At 43.4% G+C, this 13,131-nt stretch overlaps 1 protein-coding gene across 8 annotated transcripts in view; it reads right to left on the reverse strand.

The window, feature by feature from the left end:
• Positions 1-13,131, reverse strand: part of SEMA5A (semaphorin 5A) — a 479,287-nt gene that overhangs the window by 299,215 nt on the left and 166,941 nt on the right. For 5 of the 8 annotated variants that reach the window (XM_030856554.2, XM_060295649.1, XM_060295648.1 and 2 more), the window contains one exon: positions 5,066-5,262. In XM_030856554.2, coding sequence (XP_030712414.1) covers positions 5,066-5,186 — 121 coding nt within the window. In that variant the 5' untranslated portion in view covers positions 5,187-5,262. Of the gene's footprint in view, positions 1-5,065; positions 5,263-11,796; positions 12,020-12,080; positions 12,432-12,725; positions 12,859-13,131 lie in introns of those variants that run through there. The other 3 variants (XM_060295650.2, XM_030856558.3, XM_030856555.2) reach the window with 3 other exon arrangements.

Consider the following 13,131-nt stretch of genomic DNA (forward strand, 5'->3'; position numbering starts at 1 on the left):
AGATCCCACATGCTGCGGAGCGGCTGGGCCCGTGAGCCATGGCCACTGAGCCTGTGCATCCGGAGCCTGTGCTCCGCGACGGGAGAGACCACAACAGTGAGAGGCCCGTGTACTGCCAAAAATAATAATAATAATAAAAAATAAAAATAAATAAATAAAAAGAAGAGAAAACAGACACAGATGCACAGAGAGAATGCCATGCGACTACAGACTCAGAGAACTGGAGTGATGGGTCCACAAGCCAAAGAACGCCAAGGACTGCTGACAGCCACCTGAAGCTAAGAAGTGGCAAAGATTCTTCCCTAGAGCTTTCAGAGCGTGGCCCTGGTGACACCTTGCTTTTGGACTTCTAGCCTTCAGAACTGTGAGAGAAGATACTGTGATTGTTTTAAACCACCCAGCTTGTAGTATGTGGTTACAGGAATACTGGGAAACTAATACACCATTGCTGACAGAGTTTCTGGGAAGGTAACCACCTGTCCCAGTTTTCCCAGAAGACAGTAGGGCTTTCAGTGCTATATCCCAAAAAAGTCTCGGGCAAATCAGGATGAGTTTGTCACTCTACCTTCTGGCCCACAGGTGCCTTGAACTGACTGCATCATCAGACACTCTGACGGCCACCTCCCTCTTGAAAAAGCTCTCCTTTCTTGGTTCCCATGATACCTGCTCTCAATTAGTTAACTCCATCCGATGGCAGCTAGGAACTCAGCTTTCTCGATCTAACATCATTTCCGATTCCCCTTCTTTATCCCGTCTGGAACCAACAGCCAAGAACTCAGGGCTCACTCTCAGTGCCTCCTGCTTCCTCCTGTCTTATATCCTTTAAAACATCAACAACTCCCTCTTCAGATCTCCAGAATCCACCCAGTTCTTTACATTTCTGCTACCACTCCCGTAGCTCAGGCCCTCACCGCTGCCCCCTTTGGTCACGGCAGCGGCCCCAGAATTTGCTCTTCCTGCCAGCATTTCTCCATCCTCCAAGGTGAGCCTGTGCAGACAAGAGGGGGACTTCTTGAGATGCCTTTGGATGCCGTGCATTATTGATTCCTCACTGTAAGTTTCATCTCCCTCTACTTCCTCTCTGTAATCTGAACTGACATTTCATGGCTTACTGTACTCGACACTTGCCAAAACCTGCCGTGCGCCCCTCATGAGATTCATAAACACCTTCTAACAATCATCTGGGACTCAGCTCTGGCACTGCTGCATCCTAGAAACCCTCCTTAACCATTCCTCTACAGCCCAGGCTGTCTGGTTCCGACACCCCTTCCCTGGGCTCACACAGCACCCGGCAAAGACACCCGAGAGGACCCTTAATACAATGTAATGCAACGGTCCTTCTGGTTTAGATTCCTCAAGATATTCTAGACCCTTAACAGGAACTAGGTTTTTTACCTCTATCTCCTCCATATTTAGCACAGACCCCCGGTACATATACAGGCAGTTATTAAATGCCTGTTGAATGTTCACTCCAAATTTTAAAAATGAAAATTAAAAGTATGTTGAGATGCCATTTATGAGCTATGGGGTTTTCCCAAATCCCAAAGCTTAACAGTGCACTCGGTTGGAAAGTCTAGTGCGAAACAGATACTCCTATCCAGGGCAATGAGAATGCAAAATGGTGCAACCTTCATGAAAGAAAATCAGGGAGTATCTAGCAAAACTACAACTGCATTCACCCCTTGACCCAGCAATTCCAATTCCAGGAATCTCTGTCAATGTTACACTTGCAAAAATATCAAAAGATGTGTGTGCAGGAGTCATTACACATTGTAACACTATACCTGATCACTTCTCCCAGCAGGGAGTTGCTGAGTAGACTAGAGTTCATTACATAGAGGAGAGTTATGTGACCATGAGAAGAAGTGACATAAACCCATACTACTGGGACGTGGACTCCAGGGCATATCATGATGTCAAAAAAATGCTAGATAGAGAAAACTCTGTATACATGCTACTTTTTAAGAAAAGAGGGTATGAATATATATGTGCATGTGTATGTGTGTGTGGAGTTTGGTTTATATTTAAAAAGAAGCATAAACTATAAGTAAAAGGTGAGCTAAAGGCAGAGAGAGTGAACAAGGTAAGGAAAACAGTTCCTCTAAACACCGCTTGTTTTATTAATTTGACTTTAAAACACTACAGAATAATGTAATGTAAATTTGAAAATCTCGAAAAATCAAAAGTGAAATTAAACAAATGAAATTAACTGGATTTTGAGTTGGTGGCACTACCATACAAAGGGAAATTGTTTTGATTTCAAGGTGCTAATTTTGCTTCCATTTTCCAGTGAGATTTATACCCTGAGGACTAAAAGAAAAGAAGAAAAATCATCCGAAAGGGTTTTCTGTATTCAATAAGGACTAAAGTTGCACAGAACTTTTATTCTGAAATGACTAAGTATGAATTACAGGAAAAGGCAAAGGAATAATTATGCTGACCTGCAGAGACAGGATTCTGTGCACAGGAGAGAAAGATAGAGACATAAAATAGAAGAGGATCAGAAAGTCCCTAGAGTCCTGGAGATGAACTGGAAGTATCCAGAGCAACTTCTGGTGTGTTTTAAAGAACGTTTTCCTTAGCTCTATACACTGAAAACACCTGACTTTGATCACCGCTATGCTTGAATCAGATAAAAATGGCTGATTCTCAGGTCAATGGAAGGAAATGGATAAGACGATTCTTATTATCCTAGAGAATAATCAAGCCATCCAAGGCCACTTGGGTTGTTGCCAAAGAACTCAGGGGCCAACCTCAAGAGGCTCCCCTAGGCCTGAAATGTGACAATTTCACCATCTGTAAGAACATAAGCTGCAAGTGATGGAAATATACCAAATATTGAAATCCATGTATTAAAAATAATTCTAATAACCACTTTTTTTTTAAAAAAAAAGCAAACATAACATTTTATTTGTCCCCTCTGGATGATGCTGGAGAGCCAACTAAGTAGGCTCTTTACAAAAACGGTAAAGGGAAGAAAAGTAAGCATTCACTCTGCCTTTCCTATGTCAGCTGCACCCTCAGGATATTCAAATAGTTGAGGAGGAAAAGTTACTTTATGTAGAAATATTTCAGCCATTAAATGAAAAAAGAATAGTAAAATTAAAAACTCCCAGTTTTTCACCCATGAATGAATCCGGAGATTTAGGCCGTGATCCTCGATGACTGATCATTTCACATCCCGTTGAAGGACACAGCACCACCCATGACACAGCAGAGACACAAAGATGCACACCTGAATCTGGGCAGCCCCCGGATATCACTACTAATTTACAGACACATTCAGGACAGAAGAGCGTCCGAATGACAGCAATGGGAAACTGGGCAAACCCTGGACTGTGGAAATTCTGCAGGATGATGGACTCAAGTTTCTTTAAAAATTAATTTGCAAGGGGAGAGCAACAACAACAAAACACAGTGAAGGATGAAGAGACTCAAGACATACACCAGCCAACTGCAATAGACGACACCAGCCAACTGCAATAGATGAAGGTCCTTCCGTTCCTGACTCAGTTCAACTGTTACCAGAACAAGGCACAAGCATTCCTGTGACCATCAGGGCTCTCACAGTACTCACTGGATGTTTGCTAATTTTATGGCATTGGTTTTTGTCTGGGTTTCTGATGTTTTGGTGTGATTATGGCATTATGAATTCCTTATCTTTGATAGCCAAGAAGTGAAATATTATGGCACTATTATATCATTTCTTGAATTTGCTTCAAAATAATTTGGTGAATGTGGGTAGAGCACGGGTGGGGATATGCAAGAAAAAAGGTGGGCCAGGGATTAATAAATACAGGGGCTGGGTGTTCTTAGACTCTTCTATTTTTGTATATATTTCAAATCCTTTTTTGATACAAAAGTTACAAAATAACAGACCACAAAATGATTCATTGGATGAATTATTAAAATACAATGTCTGATTAATTATACTCAGTTTCATGATATAAGAGCAAGTTCCTTGAGGACAGAGACAAAGACTAGTTTACTTATCACCTTAAATGCTTAGAAATGTCCAGGGTGTAAAGAACCCTAAATAAATTTTGATGAATTAAAGAAGAAAAGAATGTGTATACACACTAATCAATTGATCCTACAGATATGTAGGCATATTTGAGACAGTAAACCAATTCTGTCTGCCACGCAATGCCAGATAGAGATAAAGGCGTGCATTGTGTGGTGGGACTAAGGCTTTGTTGGGAAATGCTGAAATGAAGAATTTTTTTGTTTTGCTTGGTTTTGTTGTTATTTCTGTGGGTCACATTTTTCTCCCCCGGTTCAAATGCCTAGGAGGCTGACAGCACCTGTTAAGTAAAAGTGGCCTCAACAATGGGACGTTCTGCCTATGATAATTCTGAGCTTGGATTCTTCTTTTTTTTTTTACATCTTTATTGGAGTATAATTGCTTTACAATGGTGTGTTAGTTTCTGCTTTATAACAAAGTGGATCAGTTATACATATACATATGTTCCCATATCTCTTCCCTCTTGTGTCTCCCTCCCACCCTCCCTATCCCACCCCTCTAGGTGGTCACAAAGCACCGAGCTGATATCCCTGTGCTATGCGGCTGCTTCCCACTAGCTATCTACCTTATGTTTGTTGGTGTATATATGTCCATGCCTCTCTCTCGCTTTGTCACAGCTCACCCTTCCCCCTCCCCATATCCTCAAGTCCGTTCTCTTGTAGGTCTGTGTCTTTATTCCTGTCTTACCCCTAGGTTCTTCATGACATTCTTTTTTCTTAAATTCCATATATATGTGTTAGCATACGGTATTTGCCTTTCTCTTTCTGACTTGCTTCACTCTGTATGACAGACTCTAGGTCTATCCACCTCATTACAAATAGCTCAGTTTCATTTCTTTTTATGGCTGAGGATTCTTCTTAAGATAGTGATCAGTTTCAGAATATGAAACTCTTGTGATGGGGGATTTTGTAGTTTTGCTCTGATTTTAAACAATGTCTAAAACAAGACTCACAGAATGATAGAGTGATAACCACTGCTATTCTGAGTATGCAACGAGCATTTAAATGGTGCCTTTGCAATCAGAGAGTGCTCGACCCTCACCTTTATAGGAAATGACCGGGTGCTCTGCTCTCTGGCACTGAGATGCATCTGTCTCCGGCTGGGCGAGTCTCCACCATCCCAGGCTTGAGAAGAGCCACGCAATGATGCAGGGTCCCTTCATGGTGGGCAGGAGACCTTAGGCTCTGGACACTTGTCTTTAACCAGAAGCTCGTCGTCCCGTCATGTGGGGAAAGTGCCTAAAACATGCAAAAGAGAACAAGTGCATTAACATGGGTTCACGCTTTCTGGTGGCTGGTCTTTTAGTAAAGCCCCATCACGCCCTTTAAAAAAAAAAGAGCCTTGCAGTGCTTGGACAAACACACCTTTTTCTAGGAGATATTTCAGAAATGTGTGAGTAATAATGTATGTCTCAATCTAGACCTCTTTTCCTCCCAATAATTTTATGAGATAACCCATTGATTATAAAAGAAGAATGTTCAAGTTTAAGCTCTATCAAGTCGTCATCGTCCCCACCCCCATGAAGAATTCAGTTTCAGAGTTGTGACCATCGATTGGTTTTCCCTTGGAACATCATTCTCGCCGGGTCATGCAAATGCAGATCTACATGTGGATGCCCTAAGAATCCCTCCCCTTCCCTTTTCAAAATACAAAAGCCCCTATTAAATAAGGCCATGACCATTGTCCTTGACTAATAACCTGATTAATACTATCTACCCAACTCTTAAAAATCATCCACAGTGGGTGCCTTTCTCCTTTGAAATTTACAGATGACCTTCCTGCAAAGTTTCTGGCTAGAGATCAAGTGTGCATCAAATAAAACCTATACGGAGCACCTACTGGGTGAAATGAAATTGCCGTGCTGGGAGCTGGGAAACTTTAAAGATTACGAATAATTTAAAAGATTAATAAGCTTTAAAATAAGACAGGCTTATAAAAATAACCATAATACAAGCTGTTAGAAAATCATAAAAAGAAGCAGGAGCGCTATGGGGGTTAGGAGAGAGAGTACGACTGCTACTTAGAGAGATCAAGGTGGGTCAAAGGAAGACTTCATATTTGAGTTTAATCGTGGAGGATAAAGAGGATTTCAACAGATGGAGACTTCTGGAAGTAATCCAGAAGAGGATGAAGTGATGCACTGGAGGGCCAAGAGGAATGAGTAGGCAACATGTGTTGGGAACAGTTTACTGTACTTGACCCCAGGGGATAGAAAGGGGAGAGAATGGAAAGCAGCTTAGAGAGAATGTGGGGTTAAGATTTGGAAGGTGAATGAATGATACTAAGGTCTGAGGTCTCTATTTTTAGGCAATAAGCTACCACAGTATATTAACATTAGAAGAAATAGTAATCATTCTCACCATAGCATACACAGGAAATCGGCTAAAGGAGAGCAGAAAGGCCGAGAAGTTAAATTGAAGATACAGCAATTGTTCAGAAGAGAAAGAAAGGAAGCTGTGACTTCAGGTGGGGTCAATGTGAACAGAAATTAAGGTAAACCCAGCTAACACTCAGTGTGATGGGTCAGGCAAAGTACAGAAAATTAAAGATGTCCACAGCTTCTTTGACCTTCCTCCCACTGAAGGCTGGATCTTCACCCCCTCTCTTGAATCTGGGTTGGCTCTCTGACTGCTTTGCTCAGTCAGATACAACAGAAGTGATGGTACACTAGTTTCTAAGCCCATACCCTAAGAGGCTAGCAGTTTCTACTTCCTGTCTCCTCTGCGGCACTGAGACACTGGGTCAGAAGTGATGGTACCCTAGTTTCCAAGCCCATACCCTAAGAGGCTAGCAGTTTCTACTTCCTGTCTCCTCTGGGGCACTGAGACACTGGGTCAGAAGTGATGGTACCCTAGTTTCCAAGCCCATACCCTAAGAGGCTAGCAGTTTCTACTTCCTGTCTCCTCTGGGGCACTGAGACACTGGGTCAGAAGTGATGGTACCCTAGTTTCCAAGCCCATACCCTAAGAGGCTAGCAGTTTCTACTTCCTGTCTCCTCTGGGGCACTGAGACACTGGGTCAGAAGCCCAATGTCCCTGAAACTGTCATGCCAGGGAGACCACATATACGTCCTCCTGGTGATGTTTCCCACTAAGCCCAGCTTCCCAGCCAGCCCCACCAAGGCACCTGATATATGAGTAAAGCTGAAACCCACTGAGTAACTTTAGTATCACAAGAGCAAAGAAATCAACTAGTTGAGCGCTGTCCAATTTCCTAACCCCCAAAGTGTGAAATATAATAAATGGTTGTTGTTCTAATCTGTTAAACTGGGAGGAACAGAAAGCAAAGAGGCACAGATGGACAGAAGATAAAGAATGTGAGTCACTTTGAGGACAGTCATGCCATTTTTTAAAATATGATAATCAACAGAAGAAGTTTTAAAGGAGGATATGATCATTTGGTTTTGTGCATGTTGGGTTTAAGATGCCAAGAGAATATTTAAGGAAATGCAGCTGACTGTGGAAAATCCAGGTTGGATGCTCAGGAAAGAAAAGAATTCAGAGACAGCATATAATCTTTGCAATGTTTAAAAGCATGGGTGTGGTTGAGACGCACCAAGGGAAAGCATGAGAGAAAAAAAGGGCTAAAGAGAAGTGTTTATTTAGAATTTGTTCAAGAAAAGTAACCACACGAAGATGAGACACGAGAACAGATATAGCGCATCAAGTGAACACAGCACCATGGGAGCCAAGATAGAAATAACACATTTTAAAAAGAGGTCTCAAATGTAAAATAGATAGCTAGTGGAAAGCAGCTGCATCGCACAGGGAGATGAACTTGGTACCAAAGCACTTAGAGGGGTGGGATAGAGAGGGTTGGAGGGAGACGCAAGAGGGACGGGATATGGGGATATATGTATACGTATAGCTGATTCACTCTGTTATACAGCAGAAACTAATACAACATTGTAATGCAACTATATTCCAATAAAGATGTTAAAAAATTTTTAATAAAAAATAAAAAGAGGCCTCGTCCACTGTACCCTGATGAGGTAGAGTGAAGACTACGGGCTTTAGTCAAAGGACATATATACACTACCAAACGTAAAATAGGTAGCTAGTGGGAAGCAGCCACGTAGCACAGGGAGATCAGCTCGGTGCTTTGAGAACACCTAGAGGGGTGGGAGAGAGGGAGACGCAAGAGGGAAGACATATGGGAACATATGTATATGTAAAACTGATTCACTTTGTTATAAAGCAGAAACTAACACACATTGTAAAGCAATTATACTCCAATAAAGATGTTAAAAAAAAAAAAGGACAGTCAATGGTCAACTCTGGGGTCAGTTTCAGAAAAACAGGAGACAGAGTCCATGACATGAGAAACCAAGAAGGGAACAGATGAAGCAAAAGTGCGACAGAATATCTGTGGTAACTTGAATGCTAGGTAACCCCAGAAAATTCAATGAAATCAGGTAAGCACGGAAGGACCAAAGTTCAGAAAATTTTAGGGTACAGAACACAGATCATTAAATGTGGCTTCTTTTCTGAGGAGTGGTGAGTGGAGAAGAGACTGCAGATTTAAGAGGGAGAGGTGGTATAAGATCCAGAAAAACAGGGGTGGCAAACTATTAAGGTTCCAGTAGAAAGGGTGGTTATGAAAGGGAGGAGAGGGGCCTCTTCTTTAACAAGGGGTGTGCACACGAGTACGTGGTGATACGTCAACATAGAGAAAACACGAAGTGGAGGGTACATCGAATTTCACAGTCTCCATATTTTGCACCCCATTGACTCAATCCTCCCATGGATGGAAATGTTCAAATTAGGCAGAGAAAAAAGTGAAGGGACTGCAAATCATGATGAGGCAAGAGTATGGTTTCCAGAGGAGGGAGAGAGTCTGAGCATGAACATGGGGGAAGGAAAGGAGAGAAAAACTGGGAGCCAAGGATACATCTGTCCAATGGGTCCATAATCCCTGACCAGGCCAGTACATTGTAATGGGCAATGGAGGCACACGTGCTATTTTTTCCTGGGTTTTAAAATTGAAAGTATGATTCATTTCACTCTTGGAAAAGGGGTCACAGTCTGCAAAACTGGAGACTGCTCTTGAACTCCAGTCTGGAGGCAAATACATGAAGCAGCCCATCTTTCTTCTCCCTCTGACCTGAGACTTATGACATCACATTTTACCAAATGACATATCTTAATAGGAGTTTGGGATGAACACATAGACACTACTATATATAAAATAGATAATCAACAAGGATCTACTGTATAGCACAGGGAACTCTACTCAATATTCTGTAATAACCTATATGGGAAAAGCATCTGAAAAAGAATGGCTAGATATACATGTAGAACTGAATGACTTTGCTGTACACCTGAGACTAACACAACATTGTAAATCAACTATATTCCAATATAAAATAAGAAATTAAGTTTAAAAAGAGTAACACCCATTAGAGGCGTTTTATTTTTTTTTTTATTTTTATTTTTTGGCTGCGTTGAGTCTTCATTGCTGCGTGCGGGCTTTCTCTAGCTGTGGCGAGCAGGGTCTATTCTTCGTTGTGGTGCACGGGCATCTCATTGCGGTGCACGGGCATCTCATTGCGGTGCATGGGCATCTCATTGTGGTGGCTTCTCTTGCTGTGGAGCATACATGGGCTCTAGGCACAAGGGCTATTGTGGCGCACGGGCTCAGTTGCTCTGCAGCATGTGGGATCTTCCCGGACCAGGGCTCGAACCTGTGTCCCCTGCACTGGCAGGAGGATTCTTAACCACTAAGCCACCAGGGAAGTCCTGTTAGAGTTGTTTTAGATGTAATTTTGATCTGTTCAGAGCAAGGAGATTTGGAGCACCCTCAACAGTACACTCGGGAAAGGGCTGCAGGTAGAGTATCACTGCCCCACATCAAAACAAAATGGTGATGATAAAAAATTATGGGAAGGGGCTTCCCTGGTGGTGCAGTGGTTGAGAGTCTGCCTGCCGATGCAGGGGATACGGGTTCATGCCCCGGTCCGGGAAGATCCCACATGCCGCGGAGTGGCTAAACCCGTGAGCCATGGCCGCTGAGCCTGTGTGTCTGGAGCCTGTGCTCCGCGACGGGAGAGGCCACAACAGTGAGAGGCCCACGTACAGAAAAAAAAAAAAAAATTATGGGAAGGATAGTGAAAGTAACAGTGAACTCTCAGCAAGTGCTAGCTAGCTGTGTGGCAGGCAGGACACCAAGCACTTACACCCCCACCTGGCAGCCAGCAGGCACCCAGAGCAGTATCTCTGACACATCAACTCCCACTGAACAGCATCCCTCACAGAAATGAATGGAAGCATGGCCATCTCGACCTCTGAGACTGAGCTCAGGTCACCCGAGGGTTAAAAGCAAATTCCTCTCTTGCAGATAGTTTTCAGTGTGTCAGACACAAGCCAACATAGAATCCCCTTCTGTTAACCATGAAACAAGTTATACAGACAACTGCCAACTGGACCTGTCCTATATTTCCAATAGCCATGCATTCCCATCTCAATTCTAACATCTTGCCTCCCGAAGGAAAGCTGAAGAAGAATAATGCAAGTGCCTGACACGTTCCTTCCCTGGGATGTTGAAAGTGATGATTAGAGAAGAAAATGCCCTGTCAAGTGAAAGAGCTGCTAAAATGGGACAGACCCATGGTCCTATGGGGATGAGATGAAATTATATGTTTGCCACGTTAAGCTAAGGGAAGCACATTTAATGAGAACAGGTGATTTTTAGAAGTTTATAATTTTCGGACTATAACACGTTACCTTTGTTCTTAAAATAAAGGTACTGTAAACAGTCAGCCTGGTAAGGTACCAGGGAGGGGCATTCACAGTTTTCATTTACATCAGGGTTTTCTGAGTATCCTACCAAGCAAAGCTAACTCGTTGAATAGTCCTTTATTCAAAACAGGCTCAGATCTACATATCAGGTCCTTCCATCCTGGACTCTCACCTCTCAGTGGACTATGGTGGGGTGGGGAGAAGCATATTTATATCAGAGGTTTTAGTGCTCAATCTATTGACATTTCGAGCCAGGTAATTCTTTGTTCCGGGAGCTGTTCTGTGCCTTTAGCAGCATCCCTGGCCTCTCTACCCACTAGATGCCAGTAGCAACCCCCCAACCTGTGCCAACCAAAATGGGCTCCAGACTTTGTCAAATCGCCCTGGTTGAGAATCTCTGATTATAAGCCATCATCACTTGAAAGATTATTTTTAAATATGCTTATATAAATCACCCAACTGAATTCGTATTGAGTCATTTCAGCAAAATTTCAATAAAAACGAAAGTCACGTTAATTATAACTCTTTGCTACATTGGGGAAATACATGATGAAGGAATGTTCAAAGGATCAATTTCCATAAAAGTTGTTCGAATTTCATCCTACCACCTCTGGAAAAGTAAAAATATGTTTGGTGACAATACTAAACAAGTTGATTTTGCCAATAGGAAGATTATTACAGCAGGCCACTTTGGGCTACAAAACAGAAGCATTTTCGTTGCATCTACTTCAAAATCCCTGAAGCCTTCCCTTTAGTTTCCTGATGTGGGAGTACGTTCTCTCTATAAGCTTGATCTAAATAAGCAAAGTTCCATATATACATGTTCGTGCAATAAATAACATTTCTCATTCACACCCACACTGCAGATGAATAGGCTTTGGGGAATAGAAAATAACTGTTCCTTTTAGTTAAAAAAAAACTGCTGTCAGATAAAATAGAAATCAAAAGAATGAAAGCTTACACAAGAAGTTATGCTTCAGGAACAAAGTCTAACTGGTGATGAATAAAACCAGAGCCAAAATAAGCTTCACGTACTTTTTTTCAGGGGAGGCTGGTGTTCCTCTGAATCTCTGACCCACCGTAAAGTTGGAAGTGGCCAGATGCATGGGCGCAACTCAGAGAGTCCACAGAAACTCTGCCAGCCTGGCTCCTACCTGATGGCTTTAGGACCTCCATTGCAGACAAGATGGAGAAGTCAGGTGAGAGAACTGACCAATGAGCTGCTCGGAGAGGACCAGGAAGCCGAGCCCCACACCCACTGGAGCACAGCAGCCCTTGGGAGGATGCTTCGCGTGCGCATCTCAATTGTAAAAACTTACAGTCTGTTGTAACATCAGAAGCACAACGACAGGATTTATAAGAAGGGGATGGACGGCTCTTCTGAAAGGTCTGTGTTTGCCCTCATCTTTCCATCCATCTCTTGGCCCTATTCCATGGGATCAGATGAAACACTCCCCCAGAGACTAAAGCCCCAGCCCGAACCGAAAGCAGCAGAACCACTGAAGAAATCAGTCCATCATCTGAACAAACCATGGAGCCTGATTCCCGCACGCCCTGGCACAGCCAAACATGGTGTTACAACATCTACTGCACAGTCGTCAGCTGCTGCCAGGTAAACAGCCTTGCCCTATTCAAACCCTCTCAGGATTTTCCACTGCTTTCCGAAGAGAATACTCTGCCCTTCCACCAACGAGCCATCTCCTCCTAATTCCACCTCCACTACTCCCAGTGCCAAGGCTTCCCTTCAGCCCCTCCTGCCTAGCCACGGTCCTCTGGGTAAGCCTTGCACACTCTTTGCATGTTTGCTGATGCCTCGGGCCCCACTGCTGCCCCGAGTCTTCCCACTACCCAAGGTCAAGGCTGGCCTCCACCTTCTGCACACACAGCGGCCGCCTACTCCAGCCAAGGTGGCAGATCCTTTCTGGGAAACCCTGAGGAACCAGTTACAGTGCCTGCTTCCTCACCAAGGTTCCATGGAAAGTCATATAACCTTTCGCGTTTCGTAAACAAGCTGCGGGTTGAACACGCAGTTACAGCCCCAAATGTATGCAATCCGACAAGCTGAATCGGCCAACTGAATGAATCAGAAGTCACGCAGCCGACGTTCTATTTAGCAGCATCCAGAACTCACGCATCCCTTGCCACTGAACAGGCACCACTGTCAGAGGGTTTATGCAGCCCTTTGGCACACAGGAGACAGGAAGTGAGTCAACAACTCACTGAATCCGCGAGGTGGAGGGGCCGGCTGAAGTCACCTCATCTCTCCCTTCACTTTGCAGCAGAGAAAGCGAAGGCTCAAATGGATTGAACGGATCTTACAGATTAAGGTAAGATCAAGTGTGCAGTGTCAGGCCATGTCAAAACAGGAGA

The sequence above is a fragment of the Globicephala melas genome, chromosome 3 (assembly GCF_963455315.2).
Source record: "Globicephala melas chromosome 3, mGloMel1.2, whole genome shotgun sequence".
Taxonomy (NCBI): domain Eukaryota; kingdom Metazoa; phylum Chordata; class Mammalia; order Artiodactyla; family Delphinidae; genus Globicephala; species Globicephala melas.